Raw genomic sequence first — 17,603 nt, 5'->3', positions numbered from 1 at the left:
CTGAGTTAGGAAACTTGGAGCCAAGAGTGATGAAGAAGTATTTACCAGGAAAAAAGTGGCTATAAAAGGTTTCCCACTTCAGAAACTTGCACAGTACTTGTAGTGAAAGATCAGGTATGTTACCTTTTGATAAAACACTAAAAAAAAAAAAAATCTCATCATCTTTGCTACACAGACAATTCAAAGGCTGAAGCTCAAAAGTGTAAATATTCCAGAAGAACTGTGGTAATGAAGTAAAGCAACAGATTTTCTGTGTACAAAAGTGGAAAGATTTAAATTTTTTTCTTACTCCTATTCCAGAGTCAAAGTAAGGAAGTTCCCTTCATTTTTTTTTAACCTTATTGATTTATTGTGAGTGAGTGAGTGAGTGAGTGAGAGAGAGAGAGAGAGTGAGAGCAAGCATGAGCAGAGAAGGGGCAGAGAGAGAGGATCCCAAGCAGGCTCTACACTGTCAGCACCAAGCCTGATGTGGGGCTCCAACTCATGAACCGTGAGATCATGACCTGAGCTGAAACCAAGTCAGATGCTTAACTGACTGAGCCACCCAGGTGCCCCAAGGAAGTGTCCTTCGTACATGCTAAGTCTCAGAGCCTTACCTGGGTTGTTTTTCTTCTTGATGTTTTCCCAGCAGCATGAGATTTTGTCCAATCCACCACTTACTCCTCTCTTCTAGAAAGTCCCAGAAAAGATCCCGAACCTTCCCGGTTCCAAGTGTAAGCAAGGTGTCCTCCCTGGACACAGCAGTAGTTTTCTGCTTCCTCAAAGCTACAGTGAAACTTGTTAAGCTGATAACAATTATTTTTACCATGTTGCTCTGGGCTATTTAGCTCCCTTCCCAGAATGATACCTGTTCTGACATATAACCAAAGACAGATTCTTCCTCTTAAGAACATTTTCTCTGTGAACTATGAGCAACAACAGTGCAGAGGCTCAGCAGCTGCCTGGTCCTTTAAAAATGTTCTTAGTGGGTTAGTCATATTTGTTAGTATTATTCTTTTAGGAATAGGGAATAATTAGTCAAGGAGATAAAAGATGTTTTGTGTGTTTCTAATTTAAGAACCCAGGTGGAGTTCCTATAAGCTGAAAACAAACAGCAAAGATCAATAAAACGACGAGTCTTTATAGGGCACCACCACCTGTGTCTACACAACCAGATACGCTTTTAGCTAATTACTTGCTAAGCCTAAGCTGTAAAGGAGAAGATGATGAATATCTAAGTCAGAGTTGCTAAAAATTGAGAAAAGTATTGTGTGGTTTTTTAAAAGGAAACCATTCTGGCAGACCCCCAGGCTGTGTCTAAGTTATTGTATTTTGTTTTTTAAATACATTCAGCCATAAAACCAGGCATAAACTATATACTAAAGCTCTTACACAACCATGAACGAATGAATACAAATTAATACAAACAGAACTGAAAACTAATGAAATGAAAACGTGCTGAACTAAACAGTTACCTGACATAAAAACTGTACTGGCTTATGACCACACAGGTTCTTTTGATTTGGCACACAAGCTATTTCATGCTGTAGGGAAAAATCAGTTCTCTCACCACTTTATTTAGCTTGCTGAAAAACCTTTGTTCATACAGCATGTCATTTGTTTTGCACCTGTGGCACATCTATCATTTAGTTTAGCCAGTTTTCTTTCTTGGCACCAAAATGTGATAACAAATACAAATAACTGTGGGCACTGACATAGCATGGTAGGTTTCAGGGTTCAGTTGGTTATCCAAATGGCCTAAATGCTTACACTACCTTTAAAAATCACTATGGAAAGATACTAGTATCAACAATTCTCTTAAGTGTATACTCCAAGAATACACCTCCCTCAGTCTGAAAAACACTGCAGTAATCAAAAGATAAATATGGTATGGTCCCTACTTTCAGGACGTGTACAGTCTAGTTAGGGGAAAAAAGATATAACAATTGTAGTTTAAATAAAGACAGTGTCACTGGACAGGTACAGCATATATCTATCTATAAAAGTTCAGATGAGAAAGAAATTATTTCCAGCACGTGGCCATATTGAGATAGAAGAAACGGTCATACCAGGAGAAGCCAATGTGATTTAGTAAATGCATAGAAGAGGAAAGTATTTATAAAGAGAAATAATTCTGGGGGTGGGGCAGGGTGGGCACTTGTGGAGACAGCAGTGGGAAGGGAAACGAGAAAACGGAAAAGTCTTGAAATGGCAGGAAAAAGAGTGTCCAATTAATTTGGAAGGCTTCTGACTAGGAGTCCACTTCTGACTAGGAGTCCACTTCGCTGCAATGGAATCGTTCTGGGTGTTATAAGACTTTGTAACAAAGTGTTGATTTCCCAACACTTTCACTAATATACATACTTACGCACATACATACGTTTAAGGCATTTTTAAGTGAAACCTGAGGCTGATGGAAACTTCTGTGAGGTCAACTCCACAGTGCCGTAATTCATTCCAACCTTTTTTTCAGTGCCTGATATATGGTCTCAATACCTGCTTTACCTAGAGCGCAAGCATATCACATGTTCAACTTAAATGATCAAGATATTGGTGACAGTGTTGCTTAGAACTGAAGCTCTACTTATGCGCATTCTCTCGCCGAGGTCGCAGAGCCGCAGAACAGCTACGCACACCACCCCAAGCCGAGTGTATCGCAACCCAGCTTAGCGCGGCGCCCACACCTGGACTCCGGCGGGCGGAAGGAGCGTGGCTGCCGTGATTGCGCGCGCGGGCACCAGCGTCTAGCCACACCTCCGGGGCGGAGCGAGGCCTTTTCAGCCGCTGGGAGGCCCGCCTCACCCTCCTGTCTGGCGATTGGTGAGGTGGCAGCTGCAGGGGCGGTGATTGGAGGGCTCACCACCATCTCTTCCAATGGAAATAAGCCAGAGGCGGGCCCAGTGGCGGAAGGAGCATGGCGTGGAGACTGCTGAAAGTGAGTTCAGAAAGCGGGCTCTGCGGCAGCAGAGCCAGGAGTTGGGCGAGGAGTGGGGCTAAAGCAGATTGGAGGGCTAACCTGAGGCGAAGTGCGGTTCCGAGATCGTGGGCCCAGTTTGCACGTCTGTGCGTTTCTGGAGGCACACGTGCGTGTGCATTTACACGTGTGCTTGGCCAGTGTGCACAAGGGCACGTTCCTGTCTGGGTAGATGCAGGTCTGTGTCAGCGCACGTGGGCCAAACGTTTATTGAGCCTGGCACACGGGCGTTTAGTGAACACATGACCGCAGGATCCATCGTGCAGTGAAGTTACACTAAAACATGGCCCCAGCCCTTCTAGATGAAATTTTAGGGCGGGGGCTTATGTAACTGTGTTCAGATACTTGTTGGCATTAAGGAGCGTTCCTACAATCCGCTGGAGACTGGAAGCAAGACAATAAATACTTGTTCTGTATCGACAACGGGGAGTGACTTTGAAAAGGCAAATCTGATCATGCCACCAAGTTGTTGAGGGAGAACCCGAATCTTCATTTTGCCCAACGTCTCTGTTTATCTCCCCAGCTTCTTTTTAAGCCGTGCTTTGCCTTGTTCCTTGGTTCCAGACAAACCTTTCCCCTTCCCCCATTTCTTGGGTGCATCTCCTTACCCTGTGCCACTGTGAGCGCCTTTACACTTTTTCATACCCTCCCACCGCGTCCTAGTTAACTCCTATTTATCTTTTGGACATAAGCTTTAAGTCACTTCCTCAAAGAAGCCTTCCTCTACCTCTGAGATTGGGTTGGGGTGTGTTATAACCGCATGTTAATTCATAGCTATTGGCAGTTACATATTTGCGTGATCATTGATTAATGACTGTCTCTTTATAAGATTGTCGTCTCTTTGAGGGCGGAGACTGTTTCGCCCACCTCTGAGTGCTCGATTACTGTTGGGCAGATGACTGACTGACTGACTGACTGATGACTCATCATCTGGCAGTGATAACTATGAACCACTTTTCAAGTAGGATTGTTTTTGAGAGAAACAGAGTGGGTGAGGGGCAGAGAGGCAGAGAGAGAGAAGCCCAAGCAGGGGTTCGATCCCACGAACAGTAAGATCATGACTTGAACCCAAATCAAGGGTTGGATGCTCAACTGACTGAACCACCCTGGTGCCCAAAACTAGATTAGTGATTCTTGACTCAATAAGACCTGATGCTCCTTAAAAAAAATATTTTGCAACTGCTTTTATTATCCTGAAGTGGAATTTATGTATAATGTAATCTACGTATAATTTTAAAAGATTAGCATAATGTCCTAACTGGAATATAAAGGAGACATTAAAGGAATTCATAATAAAATAACATGTATTTTGGTATGTAAATGTTGGGCATGACTCACTTAGTGAGAGACTCAGGTGTTTAAGCCTCTATTTGGAAATTCCAGCGCCTCAGGTATGTTTTTTTTGTCAAAACCCAAACAAAGCACTATACCATTCCTGAGATCTCTGGAACGGTGAACAAGGAAGGCTTAGTAACGTTCTGTGCAACACAGTGCAGTCATCTCTCAATTTATGGTGGAACTGCATTCCTGGAAAAGTCAATGCATATGAAAACTGTGCATGACATAGTTGGTGTTTATGTGGTGGAATACAGGCTCAAATAATATGAATAGATTTTTTTACATACTGAATATCAGTAGTATCTCCAAAAGTCATGCAGGACAGGGACACTTCATCTGTCAGACAGCCTAAAACAGTGCAGGTGTCTACCTTTACAGATTCCTGCCCACTTAAATCTATTAGCATTCCTCCAAAATGCCTACCACATGTCCCCCAGGGGGCAGTACTGCCTCTTTTGAAGCCTCTGGCCCAGAGTCCTTCAAGGCCAGACAAGTGTGGGTCAGCAGAAGTGTGGATACAGCCTCTGAAAGTAGAGACCAATGTGTGAGCAAGACTAGAAATGAAGGAGACCAGTGTTTGCAGAAGGGTAGGGATATCGCTTCATATCACATGTCATTATGTCCTGTGTGCCTGGGTGTATAGGGCTCAGAGAAGTTACTGCAGTCTGGCCCCATTGGGCCTTTTTCTTTTTTTCCCCCTCAGAAGCGGGCCCAGGATGCTGTGGTCATCCTGGGGGGCGGAGGACTTCTCTTCACTTCCTACCTGACGGCCATGGGGGATGAACATTTCTATGCTGAACACTTGATGCCAGCTCTGCAGAGGCTGCTGGACCCGGAGTCAGCCCACAGGCTGGCCATTCATTTCACCTCCCTGGGGCTCCTTCCTCGTGCCACATTTCAAGACTCTGACATGCTGGTAGGTGCTTTTGGAACACCTTCTGATTAACAAGCTCCACAGGCACTTCTGACACAGACGTGCTGGGGCCTGCACTTTGAGAAACACCAGGATAGCCTGGCTTTGTTTCCTTCTCCCTAGGAAGTGAGAGTCCTGGGCCATAAATTCCGAAATCCAGTTGGAATTGCTGCAGGATTTGATAAGCATGGGGAAGCTGTGGATGGACTTTACAAGATGGGCTTTGGTTTTGTAGAGATCGGCAGTGTTACTCCAAAACCTCAGGAAGGAAACCCCAGACCCAGAGTCTTCCGCCTTCCAGAGGACCAAGCTGTCATTAACAGGTGTGTGAATGGACCAGAGGTCACAGGGGATGCTTTCTTCCCAGGAGGGTGCGCAGCGATGGGAGATCTGCCTGTTTTTTCTGTCATACAGTGTGGACATTTTTCTGCTATTGGGAATGTTCGAGAACCATGTTGAGCATCTCCTGTGAGGAGGCATAAAAGCAGATTTTATTATTCTAGCTTAACACATATACACCCCAGGGGCTCAGAGAGCTACATGACTTATCTTTAATCATGAGATATAAGTGGGAGATCTGGGGTTGAGATTAATACATTTGACTTCAGAGTTTGTGCTTTTTTCACATTGTTACTCCAGTGCTCTTGCCCAGCACTGTCCAGCAGAAATATGATGTGTAATTTAAAATATTCAGGTAGTCACAATAAAATAGTAAAGAGAAATGGGTGAAATTCACTTCAATAATATATTCCATTTAACTATTATTTATAATTATATCTAATTATAAATACTTAACATGTTCTGAATGTCATTTTAACACATAATCAAAATAAAAATGATTAATTAACTATTTACCATCTTTGGTAGCACGTCTTCTAAATCCAGTGTGCATTTGACTTAAAGCGCTCTCAGGGTGTAATGGCCACATTTCAAGTGCTCAGGGGCACATGTGGCTACAAGTTCTTGAACTGGATGGTGAAGCCCTGCCCTTAGGTAAACCGGAAATTTTAATAATCCATATGGATAGCTGCTTTTAATAAGAGAGATCCTTCTAGATTGTGTAAAGCCCTTCTCTTTGCAATCCCTAGGCAGTATTCACTATAGCAAACCCAGAAAATGAAAAAGTGTCTGCTTTTTGGTAACAGAATTTTGAGAGTCTCCTTGAGAGAGTTTAATAGGCATCTTTGGGACCATTGATGGCCTTCTGGAAGATGAACCTGTGGGAATTTTAGGTGGCCGCTCTTCCTGCTTTATTGTACTTATTTCAGGGAAATTTTCCAGCATTAGAGATGAAGTTATTGAGCTTTCTGTTGCATTGCAGGCTGGGATCGGTATCTTCAGAATTTCCAGGCAAAATATACTTGTTGATGATTCGGCTGCCACAGTAACTGCAGGTACCAGGACAACGGTACTGGGCAGAATCCATAAACGAGAAGTGGTTGAGGGAGGAGAGCCTGTGTGTTTGACCTCCTTGCTGTGGGTGGCTTGGAATGGGTGCCCAGTAAGCGCCTGCCAAGTGAATCGAGCAATTTATTCATGAAGTAAACAAAAACAGGTGCTCTCTATCTGTTCAGCGTTTTTGGCTGCAAGTAACAAAGTGCCTTAAACAATAGGCATTTGTTATGATTTCTTCTCTGGGAGGGAGCTTGTGGAGCACAGGCAGGAGGAGGAAAGATGGGTTGTCAGGGAGGCCCCACTGCAGGGGAGGGGTACATAAGTGAGGAGGAGCGTGGGTTGGATTCAGACAGGTCGGGGGACAGCTACCTGGCGAGTCTGGGCTATTTCCAGTGCTAGGTACCTGAGCGACTTGTTTGCAAATTTAAATCTTTCCCTCTGTGTTTGATGGTGTTCTGGCAAGTTTTCTAGGAATTCCAGGGGTGTTTAAACCTTGAAAGTCTAAAAACTGACTCTGATTTTTTTTTTCTTTCCTGTTTTTAAAAGTCCAAAGTATAGAAGTGGCCATGAAACCATCTCTCCAAAGTGTCTGCCTTATGGCCGAGGGCTCTAACCTCGTCCCCTCCCCACCTGCTTATATGTTACAGATATGGATTTAACAGTCACGGACTCTCGGTGGTGGAACACAGGTTGCGGGCCAGACAGGAGAAGCAGGCCAGGCTCACAGAAGGTAAAGTGGGGTTGTGCTAATGGGCCTTTCTCCATTTGTTGTGAAGAAACCTGTGGGAGAAAGGTCAGGAATTCTTAATGAAGTAAATGTGACTGAGCAATAGGGAAAAAAATACTATGGAACTCAGGAATTTTCCTGCCTTTATCACAGTCAGCAAGATTGTAACTGAATTTCATAATTTAGTAAAGACTTGCTTAGTTTCTCCCTCGTTATATAACCTGTGTTGTGTCATAACTGGGGCCGCTTGGAAGTGAGCAAAGCAGTCCCGCTGTGGTCACGTGGGTAGTTGAGATGTGAGCAGAACTTGAGCTCCATCTTCCTCGGTCTTCCTATGATGTCCTTTTGTGCGTTATGTAAACAATACATGTTAATTATAGAAGCATTAGTAAATACAGAGAAGCATCAAGAAGAAAAGTGAAATTAATCATACCCCTCCCTACTCGGGGAGAATTAATCTTGACTTTTGGGAAACTATCCTTCATGACTTGTTCAGAAAACACCATGCATGTTGTAAGGCTGCCTTCAGAGATGCCGATGTCTGTTCTCTGGGGCTCTGCTCTCCCTCCAGATCCATGTAGTGCCTATAGCTCTGTTTTGTCCTCACCACCCCTTCCCAGGTGTCTTCTGAGATTGTGTGGGGCTGTGGCCATTTTCCTCTAGAACTCTTTCCAGGAATTTAAGTGTCATTAAATGTCCTGGTAGTGAGATAAGAAAAACCTATGGACATCGGATTCACTTCAGGAAGTAAGGTTGAAAGGGCCGAGGCAGTCGGCAATCTCTGATTTTAGGAGAAGGAAGTTACCTTGTTTGGAAATCCCAAGCTTTGGTAGGAGCAGACCCTGCTATACTACAGACCTTTCCATTTGGGGAACTTTGAAGCTTATAATATGACCTCCATAGCTTGTGATACTCTCCTGCCTTCTTGCTTCCCTTCTTTTCATTGTCCCCAGTGCGAGCTTTAGCCCCTTTTCTTCCTTGCCCCTCCCTCACCCCTACTCCAGCACTAACACTGATTGAAGCAGAATCTTCCAGCAGATTTGTTCATGTTTTCCAGCATCTAGAAGACTTGAAGACAGCTTATTGCTAGCATAAGTTGACAGAAGCTATGGTGCCTTTTGAAGATAGAGTAATTCAGAAATTTCTGTCTAACTTCAGAGTCTTGGCCCTTTGGGCAGCTAACTGCTGATGGAAGGTCCCTTAGCTGCATGAAAGTAAGGCTCCCTTTCAAGCCAGCTCATCTGTGCAAAGAAGAATCAGCTTACAAATGGCTTGGCTTGATGGAGGCTGGACTTGGGAAGCTTGGAGGCCTTGTGTAGCTTTTGTCTAATTGGATGCTACCCACCCCCACCCCCACCGCCCCCAAGGGAATCTCATTTACTTTCAAGCTGGTGATTAAAAGGGTGACTAGTTTAGGGAATGAGAAGGTGGTTAGCAACACTAGATGTTGGTCTTTGATCCCAGTGACCTGACACACCTTTTGGGAGCTCACTTGGTGCTCCAGGTCTTTTCCCAGCTATTGCGTGGTAAAAGCAGCTGGCACCACTGACCTACCAGTGACCTTTGCAGATAAGGTGGTATCTTAGAAGCCAAGTACAGACCACCTCTGGCTTTCAGGCACAGCATGTTTCTAAAATGTATTTTTCTAACAGTCCAAAATGCAAGTCAGTAATTCCATGGATTTTTAAATTGGGTGGCATAATAACTTATCATGCAAACTGAGACATTTTGGGGAGTGAAGGGTGCAGGCATTAATAATTATGCCCAGGCTACAGGAGCAATGAGGGCTGTTCTGGGAGCACTGGGACTTGTGCTCACTCTAGTTATGAGCTGGAGCCCCTTCTCAGAAAACTGAAATTCCAAGTTCTAAAAGATTTATGCCTCTATATTTTAGGCATGGTTAGTGGAAAACATTTTCCAGTCTTGTATACATATTCTTTAATTTTGCCTTTTCTTCCCAACTGCACACCCTGTCACTCAAGTCCAGCAGACAGCCCTTGAGAATAAACAGCTGTCCCTTAACATGCCTGTTGATTTCTGACTGTCCTCATTACATTTATGAGCCCTTACTTTTTATCGCTAGCATTTGCACTCCTAATTTCTCCATTTTCCATTAAATTTTAAAAAAGGAAAGGAACACAGTGCAGTAAAACATCCTAGTAGTTGCCCAAACATGCTGCGCAAAGATGGTGACCTCTTCTTGGTCAGCAAGACCAAGGCGGCAACACCGTGCAGCTTCCATGGTGTTTGCCGGCTGGTCCGGGAAGTTCACACAAAGAGGTGGAGGTGTACGGGGCTCTTCGTGGGCTGTTTAGTCAAGGACATCTTCAAAATGTTGCACAGGGAATGGTGTTTAGGAACAAAATCTTGACAAGCCATCTTTACAGGGGGGCTACCACTGGGAATAAACCTGGGGAAGAATAAGACCTCCATGGACGCTGCTGCGGACTACGTGGAGGGGGTTCGAGTCCTGGGTCCCTTGGCCGACTACCTGGTAGTGAACGTGTCCAGTCCGAACACCACTGGGCTACGGAGCCTTCAGGGAAAGGCTGAGCTGCGCCACCTGCTGACCAAGGTAGGAAATTACATCTCCAGGCTCCATTCCACCAGCCTGTCCTACCCATTTCTTTCTAGTTGATTCTTCAGGAAAAAGCTTCAATGTCACTATCAAGGAGCTGTCCTTAGCACCTGGACCAGATAGGACCCCTTGCTATACCTATAATCCCGTCATAACACTGATTATGCTTAACAGTAATTAATGGCTTGGTTACCTGTCCCTGTGTTAAACCATAAACCCTTTGAGAGCAGGGACTGTCTCTCTCTGTCCCTAGCATCGAGCACACTGACTGAATAAATTGGATTACTCTTCTTTTTTTTAAGTAGGCTCCATGCCCAATGTGGGGCTTGAACTCACGACCCTGAGATCAAGATTTGCATGAAACAGCAAGGCACCCCTGGATGAGTCTTTATCAAACAGTACTTGTGACAGTATTTTCTTCTTATCTCTTTTAGGAAAACAAGTCTCAATAAGCCTTAATATATTAGCCAATACCAGTGACAACATTAGGGACTTAATCTTAGGGATCCCTTTGTTCAGGAGAATCAGATCTGTGGGATGGGTCTTTGGCATAACTGAGAGCTGTATTTTCTGAGAAGGAGAAGTCGCTGGTGCTTCATCGTGAGAACATGCTGATCTGTGGCTACGACCTCCAGGGTCCCCGTCTCTGGCCATGTGTTGTTCTAGGTGCTGCAGGAGAGGGACGCCCTGCAGGGAGCACGCAAACCGGCTGTGCTGGTGAAGATCGCACCTGACCTCACAGCCCAGGACAAGGAGGATATTGCCAGTGTGGTGAGAGAGGTAGGAATCGGGCTAGGCCCTGGGATGCCTCTCACTGCCTGGGAGGGGCGGGGGTGGGTGCCATTTGGCCAGCTGGGCTAGCCTGTGGCTTCCTTTCTGTGGTAGTGAGAGCTGGTTTGATATGTCATGATGTAACTCATCATCTAATGAAAAGCTCAGTTGGTTGAGCATCCAACTCGATTTCAGCTCAGGTCATGATGAACCCACAGTTTGTGGGTTCAAGCCCCACATCGGGCTCTGAGCTGACAGTGTGGAGCATGCTTGGGATTCTCTCTCTCTCTCTCTCTCTCTCTCTCTCTCTCCCTCTCTCCCTCTCTCCCTCTCCTCCTCCCCTGTTCACACTCTCTCAAAACAAATAAACTAAAAAAAAAAAAAAATTTAAAGAAGCAAATGTTTGGATGAGTCATTTACTTGTACCCATTCCCTTGTCTCTTTCCTCACATTCATCCAGCAAGAGCTCTAAGGCTTGTGCTTGCATTCTTGGTCAGTCTTGGTCAGACTGTTCTGTCACTCTCTCCAGTCTACCCCAGGCCCCTGTGTTACAGGAGAATGGTGGAAACACGGACCAAATCTGGCAGTCCTGGGTTCAAGTCCTAGTTCCACCATGTACTACCTAGGGGCCTTGGACAAGACTAAAGTGAGTGGTTCTAAGGATTAAATCCTGTCCTTGTGGAACATTACAGGTGATCGATATGTGATGGCTGCTACTGTTATGTTGAGGCTCATTCAGACTCTTTTTCTAGAAGCATAGTGAGCTCTGGTATAGCTCTTGCTTCCCGGGGCTGTAGTGCGGGCACCTGGCCCGGCTGCTGTCTCACACCCTCAGGGAAGCTACTCCGACTGCATCAGTGCCACCACTGGAGGGTTCTTTCTCTGTCTCACATTGCAGTTGGGCATCGATGGACTGATCATCACGAACACCACAGTGAGCCGCCCTGCCGGCCTCCAGGGTGCCCTGCGCTCTGAAACAGGAGGGCTGAGTGGGAAGCCCCTCCGGGATTTATCAACTCAGACCATCCGGGAGATGTATGCACTCACCAAAGGCAAGAATTCGGTGCCTGTGTCTTCAGATCTGTGTGTGGCTCAGGCTCTTGGGTTTGATCTGAATCAGTGTTCCCCGAACTGCTGCATTCAGCCGGGGCCAGAGCGGGGGAAGCCAAACTAAGGGTCTCACGTTGCCTGCCCTTCCTCACGATGTTACGTGTGCTTCTTGCAGGCAGAGTCCCCATCATTGGGGTTGGTGGTGTCAGCAGTGGGCAGGATGCCCTGGAGAAGATCCGGGCGGGGGCCTCCCTCGTGCAGCTGTACACGGCCCTCACCTACCGGGGGCCGCCTGTGGTGGGCAGGGTCAAGCGGGAGCTGGAGGCCCTTTTGAAGTGAGTGGGGCCACGTGTGGCTTGACACAGGTGAAGTTAAGGTGGCATCAGTTGAGGATGACTCACAGGGAGGAGGAGATGCTATTTACCTGTCTGTTTATTCCTCATCAGAAAGGATTCAAGAACCCGGGGGGAAAATTACTCTGTTGCTCCTAATACAGAGGACAAAAAGGGCCAAGGAATTCAAGATTAATGGTGTTTATTGGCCTGAGGGGTTCTGGCAGCATCCCTGCTCAGTAACATTGTCTTGATGTCAGGGAGCTGTGAATACTTGAAATTGATTCCTTTCCCAGTGTGAAGACCTAGGTGGAAACACCTCTAGGTTCCTGAGTGAAGACGATGTAGAAGGCAGGAGGCACGCCTCTGCGGGAGACAGGCAGGCACGGTTATGGAGCTGACAGCCTAGGTGAATGTGGGCTTCCAGCGAGAGCAGGGCCTGTCCTTCCCTATTTGCCAAAATTGCTTTTCCTTTTTTTTCAGGGAACAGGGTTTTACGAGAATCACAGATGCCATTGGAGCAGACCATCGGAGGTGAGGATGTTTTCAATAAGAAGCCTGATCTGGAATCTCCCCACTAAATGAGATGGGTCTTTGTGGCTGGATTCAGAGAGGAGAGCCACATCCCCCAAACCACGAGAGCCCTTCCTCCAGCCCAACTGTAAACCCAGTCAGGAGCATCACCAGAATCAATACGAGGCTTTCTTTAATCACTTGTCGGACCGTGAACTGCATTCATGAGTCTTTCTAAACTCAAATCCCTTTAATATTGCAAGGACATTAAATATTTGAGGGAAAAAAATCATAGAAAAAATAAAGCCATTTAAAACCTGTATTTAAGGGTGCTTGGGTGGCTCAGTCGGTTAAGCGTCCGACTTCGGCTCAGGTCATGATCTCAAAGTCTGTGAGTTCGAGCCCCACATCGGGTTCTGTGCTGACAGCTCAGAGCCTGGAGCTTGCTTCCGATTCTGTGTCTCCCTTTCTCTCTGCCCCTCCCCTGTTTGTGCTCTCTTTCTCTCTCAAAAATAAATAATAGGCATTAAAAAAAAAAAAGTTTAAAACCTGGATTTAAATCCCAGCCCTCAGTGAGGGCCACAGGCCTCACATAGGTGCTGCAGGGCCTTCTAGGCCTCTGCTGCCTGGGGTCAGCTGTGGGTCCAAGGAGCTTGACTCTGTTTCATTCTGCCTTTACTTTTATTTAAGTTTTTGACTTTACTTGAAAATATTTCAAACACAGATAGAGTTGTAAGAATAGGGCTTGAGGGTGGCCATCCTCTGTCTTCACACTGCCTTCCCTCTGTGAGTCCGGGTCCTCATCTTTTCTTAGAAGGACCCCAGTCATGTTGCAGTGGGCCCTGCCCCGCTGACCTCAATTTAATTTGATGACCTTGGTAAAAACCCTGTCTCCAAATAAGGGCACTTTCTGAAGTTCTAGGGGGTTAGGATTTTAGTATGTCAGTTTTGGGGAGACACAATTCAGCCCATCACAGGAAAGTGTGCTTGCTGTGCCCCTTCTTTATTATCTGTGGCTTGGGGTGCCATTGGGCAGACAGCTTCTCAAGGTGCTTGAAGACATTAGACAAGATGTGAAAGAGGTGTAGTCGTTAACTGAAGAGAGAGCAGCGCCGGTCTTTTCGATACCGGAAAGCAAATGGGGAAGAGGGGCTGGAAACCTTATCTAGGAAGCGCTGTTGATGTGTGGCATGCCCTCACAGCCAGCAGAGAATTACCTTTGTTCCCATCACCTCAGTACAGATTTTTATTCTAAATTTGATTTCTTGGTAGCTCTGCGAGAGGCATAGAACTATAACAGGGGTAACATGTTTTGTTGCCTCATCATTTAATCTTGGCCTCCGCCTGTCCCTCCTTGTGTTCGCTCACTCTGCCACAAAACCAGCAGCCAGTCTCCTGCTGTCCTTTTCAAAGATCGTTCACCTGTTTTGACTTTTTTTTTTAACTTTTTAAATTTATTTTTTAAATGTGTATTTATCTTGAGAGAGAGAGAGAGAGAGAATCCCAAATAGGTTCTGTGCTGATCAAGAGTCAGCTGCTTAACTGATTGAGCCACCCAAACGCCCCCTTTTTTTTTCTTTTTAAAAAAATAACCCGCAAATAAAAGTTGTGTACCTCTCTTCCCTCTTAAATAACTCCATTTCCCACAGGTAATCACAGGTAACTTTTGTATCTATCTTACTAGATGTTTCCAGATATTTTTCTTTTTATTATATACAAATACATGTAATCCATAGCTATCTTTTTATGTATCTGAATACTTATACATAGAAAAAATTTAGGAGAACTGTTTTTTAATACCAAGTGATATGAGAATAAATTTAAATTTGCTGGTCTGATTCTCCATCCTGAATATTTTTGTGTGTATTTCTTGCAAACGAGTATATTCTGCTTCACAACCGTCAAAAATCAGGAGATCAGTACTGACATATCGGTTCATCCTCAGGCTGTGTGGCAGGCAGAATTTCTAAAATGCCTTCCCCCTTCCCAATGCCCTGTCCTAATTTCTGGAGCCCAGCAATGTGATGAGATATCCCTCTCGTGACTGTTATGTTACATGGCTTAACATAGGAGCCTCCTTGAAGGTAGGTTATTCAGGTGGGTCCAGTCTGATCACATGAGCCCCTTTAAAAGCAAGTTTTCTCTTTCTAAGAAGCGTAAGGGATCAAAGTGGTTGCCATTTTGAAGGCTGGTTTGGGGGGCATGAGAAGAGAGGTGTTGGCCCCTGGCTAACAGCCAGCAAGGAAATGGATGTCAGACCTACGGCCACAAAGAGCTGGATTTTGCCAACAACTTGAATGAGCTTGGAAGCAGATTTCTTTCCAAAGTGTCTGGGTGAGAATCCAATCTGTCCAACACCTTGATCCTGGCCTGGTGACACCCTGAGCCTAGAACCCAGCTGAGCCTCAACTCCTGATGCAGAATGGTGCTGACAGTGACTGTGTTTCAAACCACTGGAATTTGTGGACTGTGTTTCACACAAGAGAGAATGAACACAGGCCAGCTTCGTGGTTCACCAGCCGTCCCAATCGTGTCCTTCATTGTAAAAGTATCCAGCTCAGAATGACATGTTGCATTTGGTTGTCATGTCTCTTTAGTCTCCTGTCTGGAAAACTTCCTGCTAGTCCTTGACACTTTAGAAGATGACAGGCCGATTATTGTGTAGAATTTCCCTCGTTTGGGTTTGTCTGGTGGTGTGATTGGAGTCAGGCGGTGCAGCTGTGGCAGGAACATACGGCAGCAGTGCCGGGTCACTGTGTCCTCCCAGGTGACACCGGGGTCAGTTTGTCTCAGTGCTGCTAATTTCACATGGGTCACTCGAAGGTGTGTCTGTACCACTTGTCCACCGTAAAGTTACTCATTTTTCTTTGTAATTAATAAGTACTTTATAGGGAGGTTCTTTGAAATTATGTACTTAAACTGTTCCTCATAAAACCTTTGTTTTATTCATTTATATTTTTGTGCCTCATAATTTTCAGTTTTATTGAATGGCTCAAAATCTATTATCATATTTTGATGCCCAGTTGTCTTATATTTGGCCAATGGATGCCTCTTCAGGTGGCTTGTGTGTCCTGTATACATGTCTTCATTATTCTTTTAGCATCTCCTTGCTTTCTGGCACAAGCTGTTCTGGGCTTATCAGATAATATCCCTGTCCCAGCCCAGGAACCAGCTATTTCTACAAGAAACCCTGGTTCCTTCTATTGGACAGTGATGTTTAGAAACTAGCATCTGAAGCTTCTGCACAGCAAAGGAAACAATCAGCAAAACTAAAAGGCAACCGACAGAATGGGAGAAGATATTTGCAAACAACATATCAGATAAAGGGTTAGTATCCAAAATCTGTCAAGAACTTGTCAAACTCAACAGCCAAAAAACAAATAATCCAGTGAAGAAATGGGCAAAAGACATGAATAGACACTTCTCCAAAGAAGACATCCAGATGGCTGACAGACACATGAAAAAATGCTCACATTACTCATCATCAGGGAAATACAAATCAAAACCACAATGAGATACCACCTCACACCTGTCAGAATGGCTAACATGAACAACTCAGGCAACAACAGATGTTGGCGAGGATGTAGAGGAAGAGGATCTCTTTTGCCCTGTTGGTGGGAATGCAAACTGGTGCAGCCACTCTGGAAAACAGTGTGGAGGTTCCTCAAAAAATTAAAAATAGAACTACCCTACGAGCCAGAAATTATACTACTAGGCATTTATCCACGGGATACAGGTGTGCTGTTTCGAAGGGACACATGCACCCCCAGGTTTATAGCAGCACTATGAGCAACAGCCAAAGTATGGAAGAGCCCAAATGTCCATCCATGGATGAATGGATAAAGAAGATGTGGTATATACATACAATGGAGTATTACTCAGCAACCAAAAAGAGTGGAATCCTGCCATTTGCAACTACATGGATGGAACTGGAGGATATGCTAAGTGAAATTAGTCAGTCAGAGAAAGACAAAAATCATATGACTTCACTCATCTGAGGACTTTAAGAGACAAAACAGATGAACATAAGGGAAAGGAAACAAAAATAATATAAAAACAGGGAGGGGTACAAAACATAAGAGACTCTTAAATATGGAGAACAAACAGATGGTTATCACAGGGGGTGTGAAAGCGGGGATGGGCTAAATGGGTAAGGGGCACCGAGGCATCTACTCCTGAAATCATTGTTGCACTGTATGCTAACTAACTTGGATGTAAATTAAAAAAATAAAATGACTTTTAAGATTTCTTCTTGGGAGAGGGTAAAAAGGCTAGAAATACAATACTTTTTTCTTTTCCTGGCAGAAGAGAGTTAGATGTCTTTGGATATATCAAGTGAACTACAGGAAATAATTTAACATTGTATACCTTAGTTGCCCAATTGTTGAAAAGAATATATTGGGGGCGCCTGGGTGGCACAGTCGGTTAAGCGTCCGACTTCAGCCAGGTCACGATCTCGCGGTCCGTGAGTTCGAGCCTGCGTCAGGCTCTGGGCTGATGGCTCAGAGCCTGGAGCCTGTTTCCGATTCTGTGTGTCCCTCTCTCTCTGCCCCTCCCCCGTTCATGCTCTGTCTCTCTCTCTGTCCCAAAAATAACTAAACGTTGAAAAAAAAAAAAGAATATATTGCTTGCTACCAAATGACATTACATAAATAACCTGAAGGTCGTCCATAAAATATGGGGAGTGCACATTGCCACTGAGGGGTTGCTGCTCCCAAGCTGTTGCAGTGAACAGAGCTAGGGAATATGTATGTGTGTACACACACACAGACACACACACACCTATATTTCTATATCTCTATATGTTGAAAATCATGAGTTCAGACTGATACCTTCAAATCCAGTCCCAAACCAAACATTCATTCTAGTTTCTTCTCTTCCTTTATTTGTAACTCCCTTCTCTGACAATGGAAACTCTGGCAACTCCCTTAATACGTATTCTGTTTTCTTATTTGATCCTCCCTCTCATATGGAACTTACTTCCAGTTTCTACTCCCTGCAAGTGTGTGGGTGCCTTTTCCCTTGCTCGGGGC

The 17,603-nt window shown here is 44.9% G+C and overlaps 2 protein-coding genes across 3 annotated transcripts in view; one reads left to right on the top strand and one right to left on the bottom strand.

Annotated features, from left to right (window-relative positions):
- PKD1L3 (polycystin 1 like 3, transient receptor potential channel interacting) overlaps positions 1-2,675 on the bottom strand; it is an 82,220-nt gene extending 79,545 nt beyond the window's left edge. Inside the window, 2 exon segments of the mRNA XM_043599384.1 lie at positions 597-697; positions 699-2,675. Coding sequence (XP_043455319.1) covers positions 597-697; positions 699-893 — 296 coding nt within the window. The 5' untranslated portion in view covers positions 894-2,675.
- A 138-nt stretch (positions 2,676-2,813) lies between these two features.
- DHODH (dihydroorotate dehydrogenase (quinone)) lies at positions 2,814-12,890 on the top strand. Of its 2 annotated transcripts, XM_043599573.1 has the most exons (9): positions 2,814-2,914; positions 4,995-5,207; positions 5,328-5,527; positions 7,247-7,329; positions 9,714-9,901; positions 10,571-10,684; positions 11,574-11,727; positions 11,901-12,060; positions 12,541-12,890. In XM_043599573.1, the coding sequence occupies exons 1-9, from the start codon at positions 2,894-2,896 to the stop codon at positions 12,593-12,595; spliced, it is 1,188 nt and encodes a 395-aa protein (XP_043455508.1). In that variant the 5' UTR covers positions 2,814-2,893; the 3' UTR covers positions 12,596-12,890. The 2 variants fall into 2 exon arrangements, with proteins under 2 accessions (XP_043455508.1, XP_043455509.1); XM_043599574.1 differs by lacking the exon at positions 11,901-12,060.
- The last annotated feature ends 4,713 nt before the right edge of the window (positions 12,891-17,603 follow it).

The sequence above is a fragment of the Prionailurus bengalensis genome, chromosome E2 (assembly GCF_016509475.1).
Source record: "Prionailurus bengalensis isolate Pbe53 chromosome E2, Fcat_Pben_1.1_paternal_pri, whole genome shotgun sequence".
Taxonomy (NCBI): domain Eukaryota; kingdom Metazoa; phylum Chordata; class Mammalia; order Carnivora; family Felidae; genus Prionailurus; species Prionailurus bengalensis.
The sequence above is the reverse complement of the archived record's forward strand: the minus strand, read 5'-3'. Positions and strand labels throughout refer to the sequence as shown.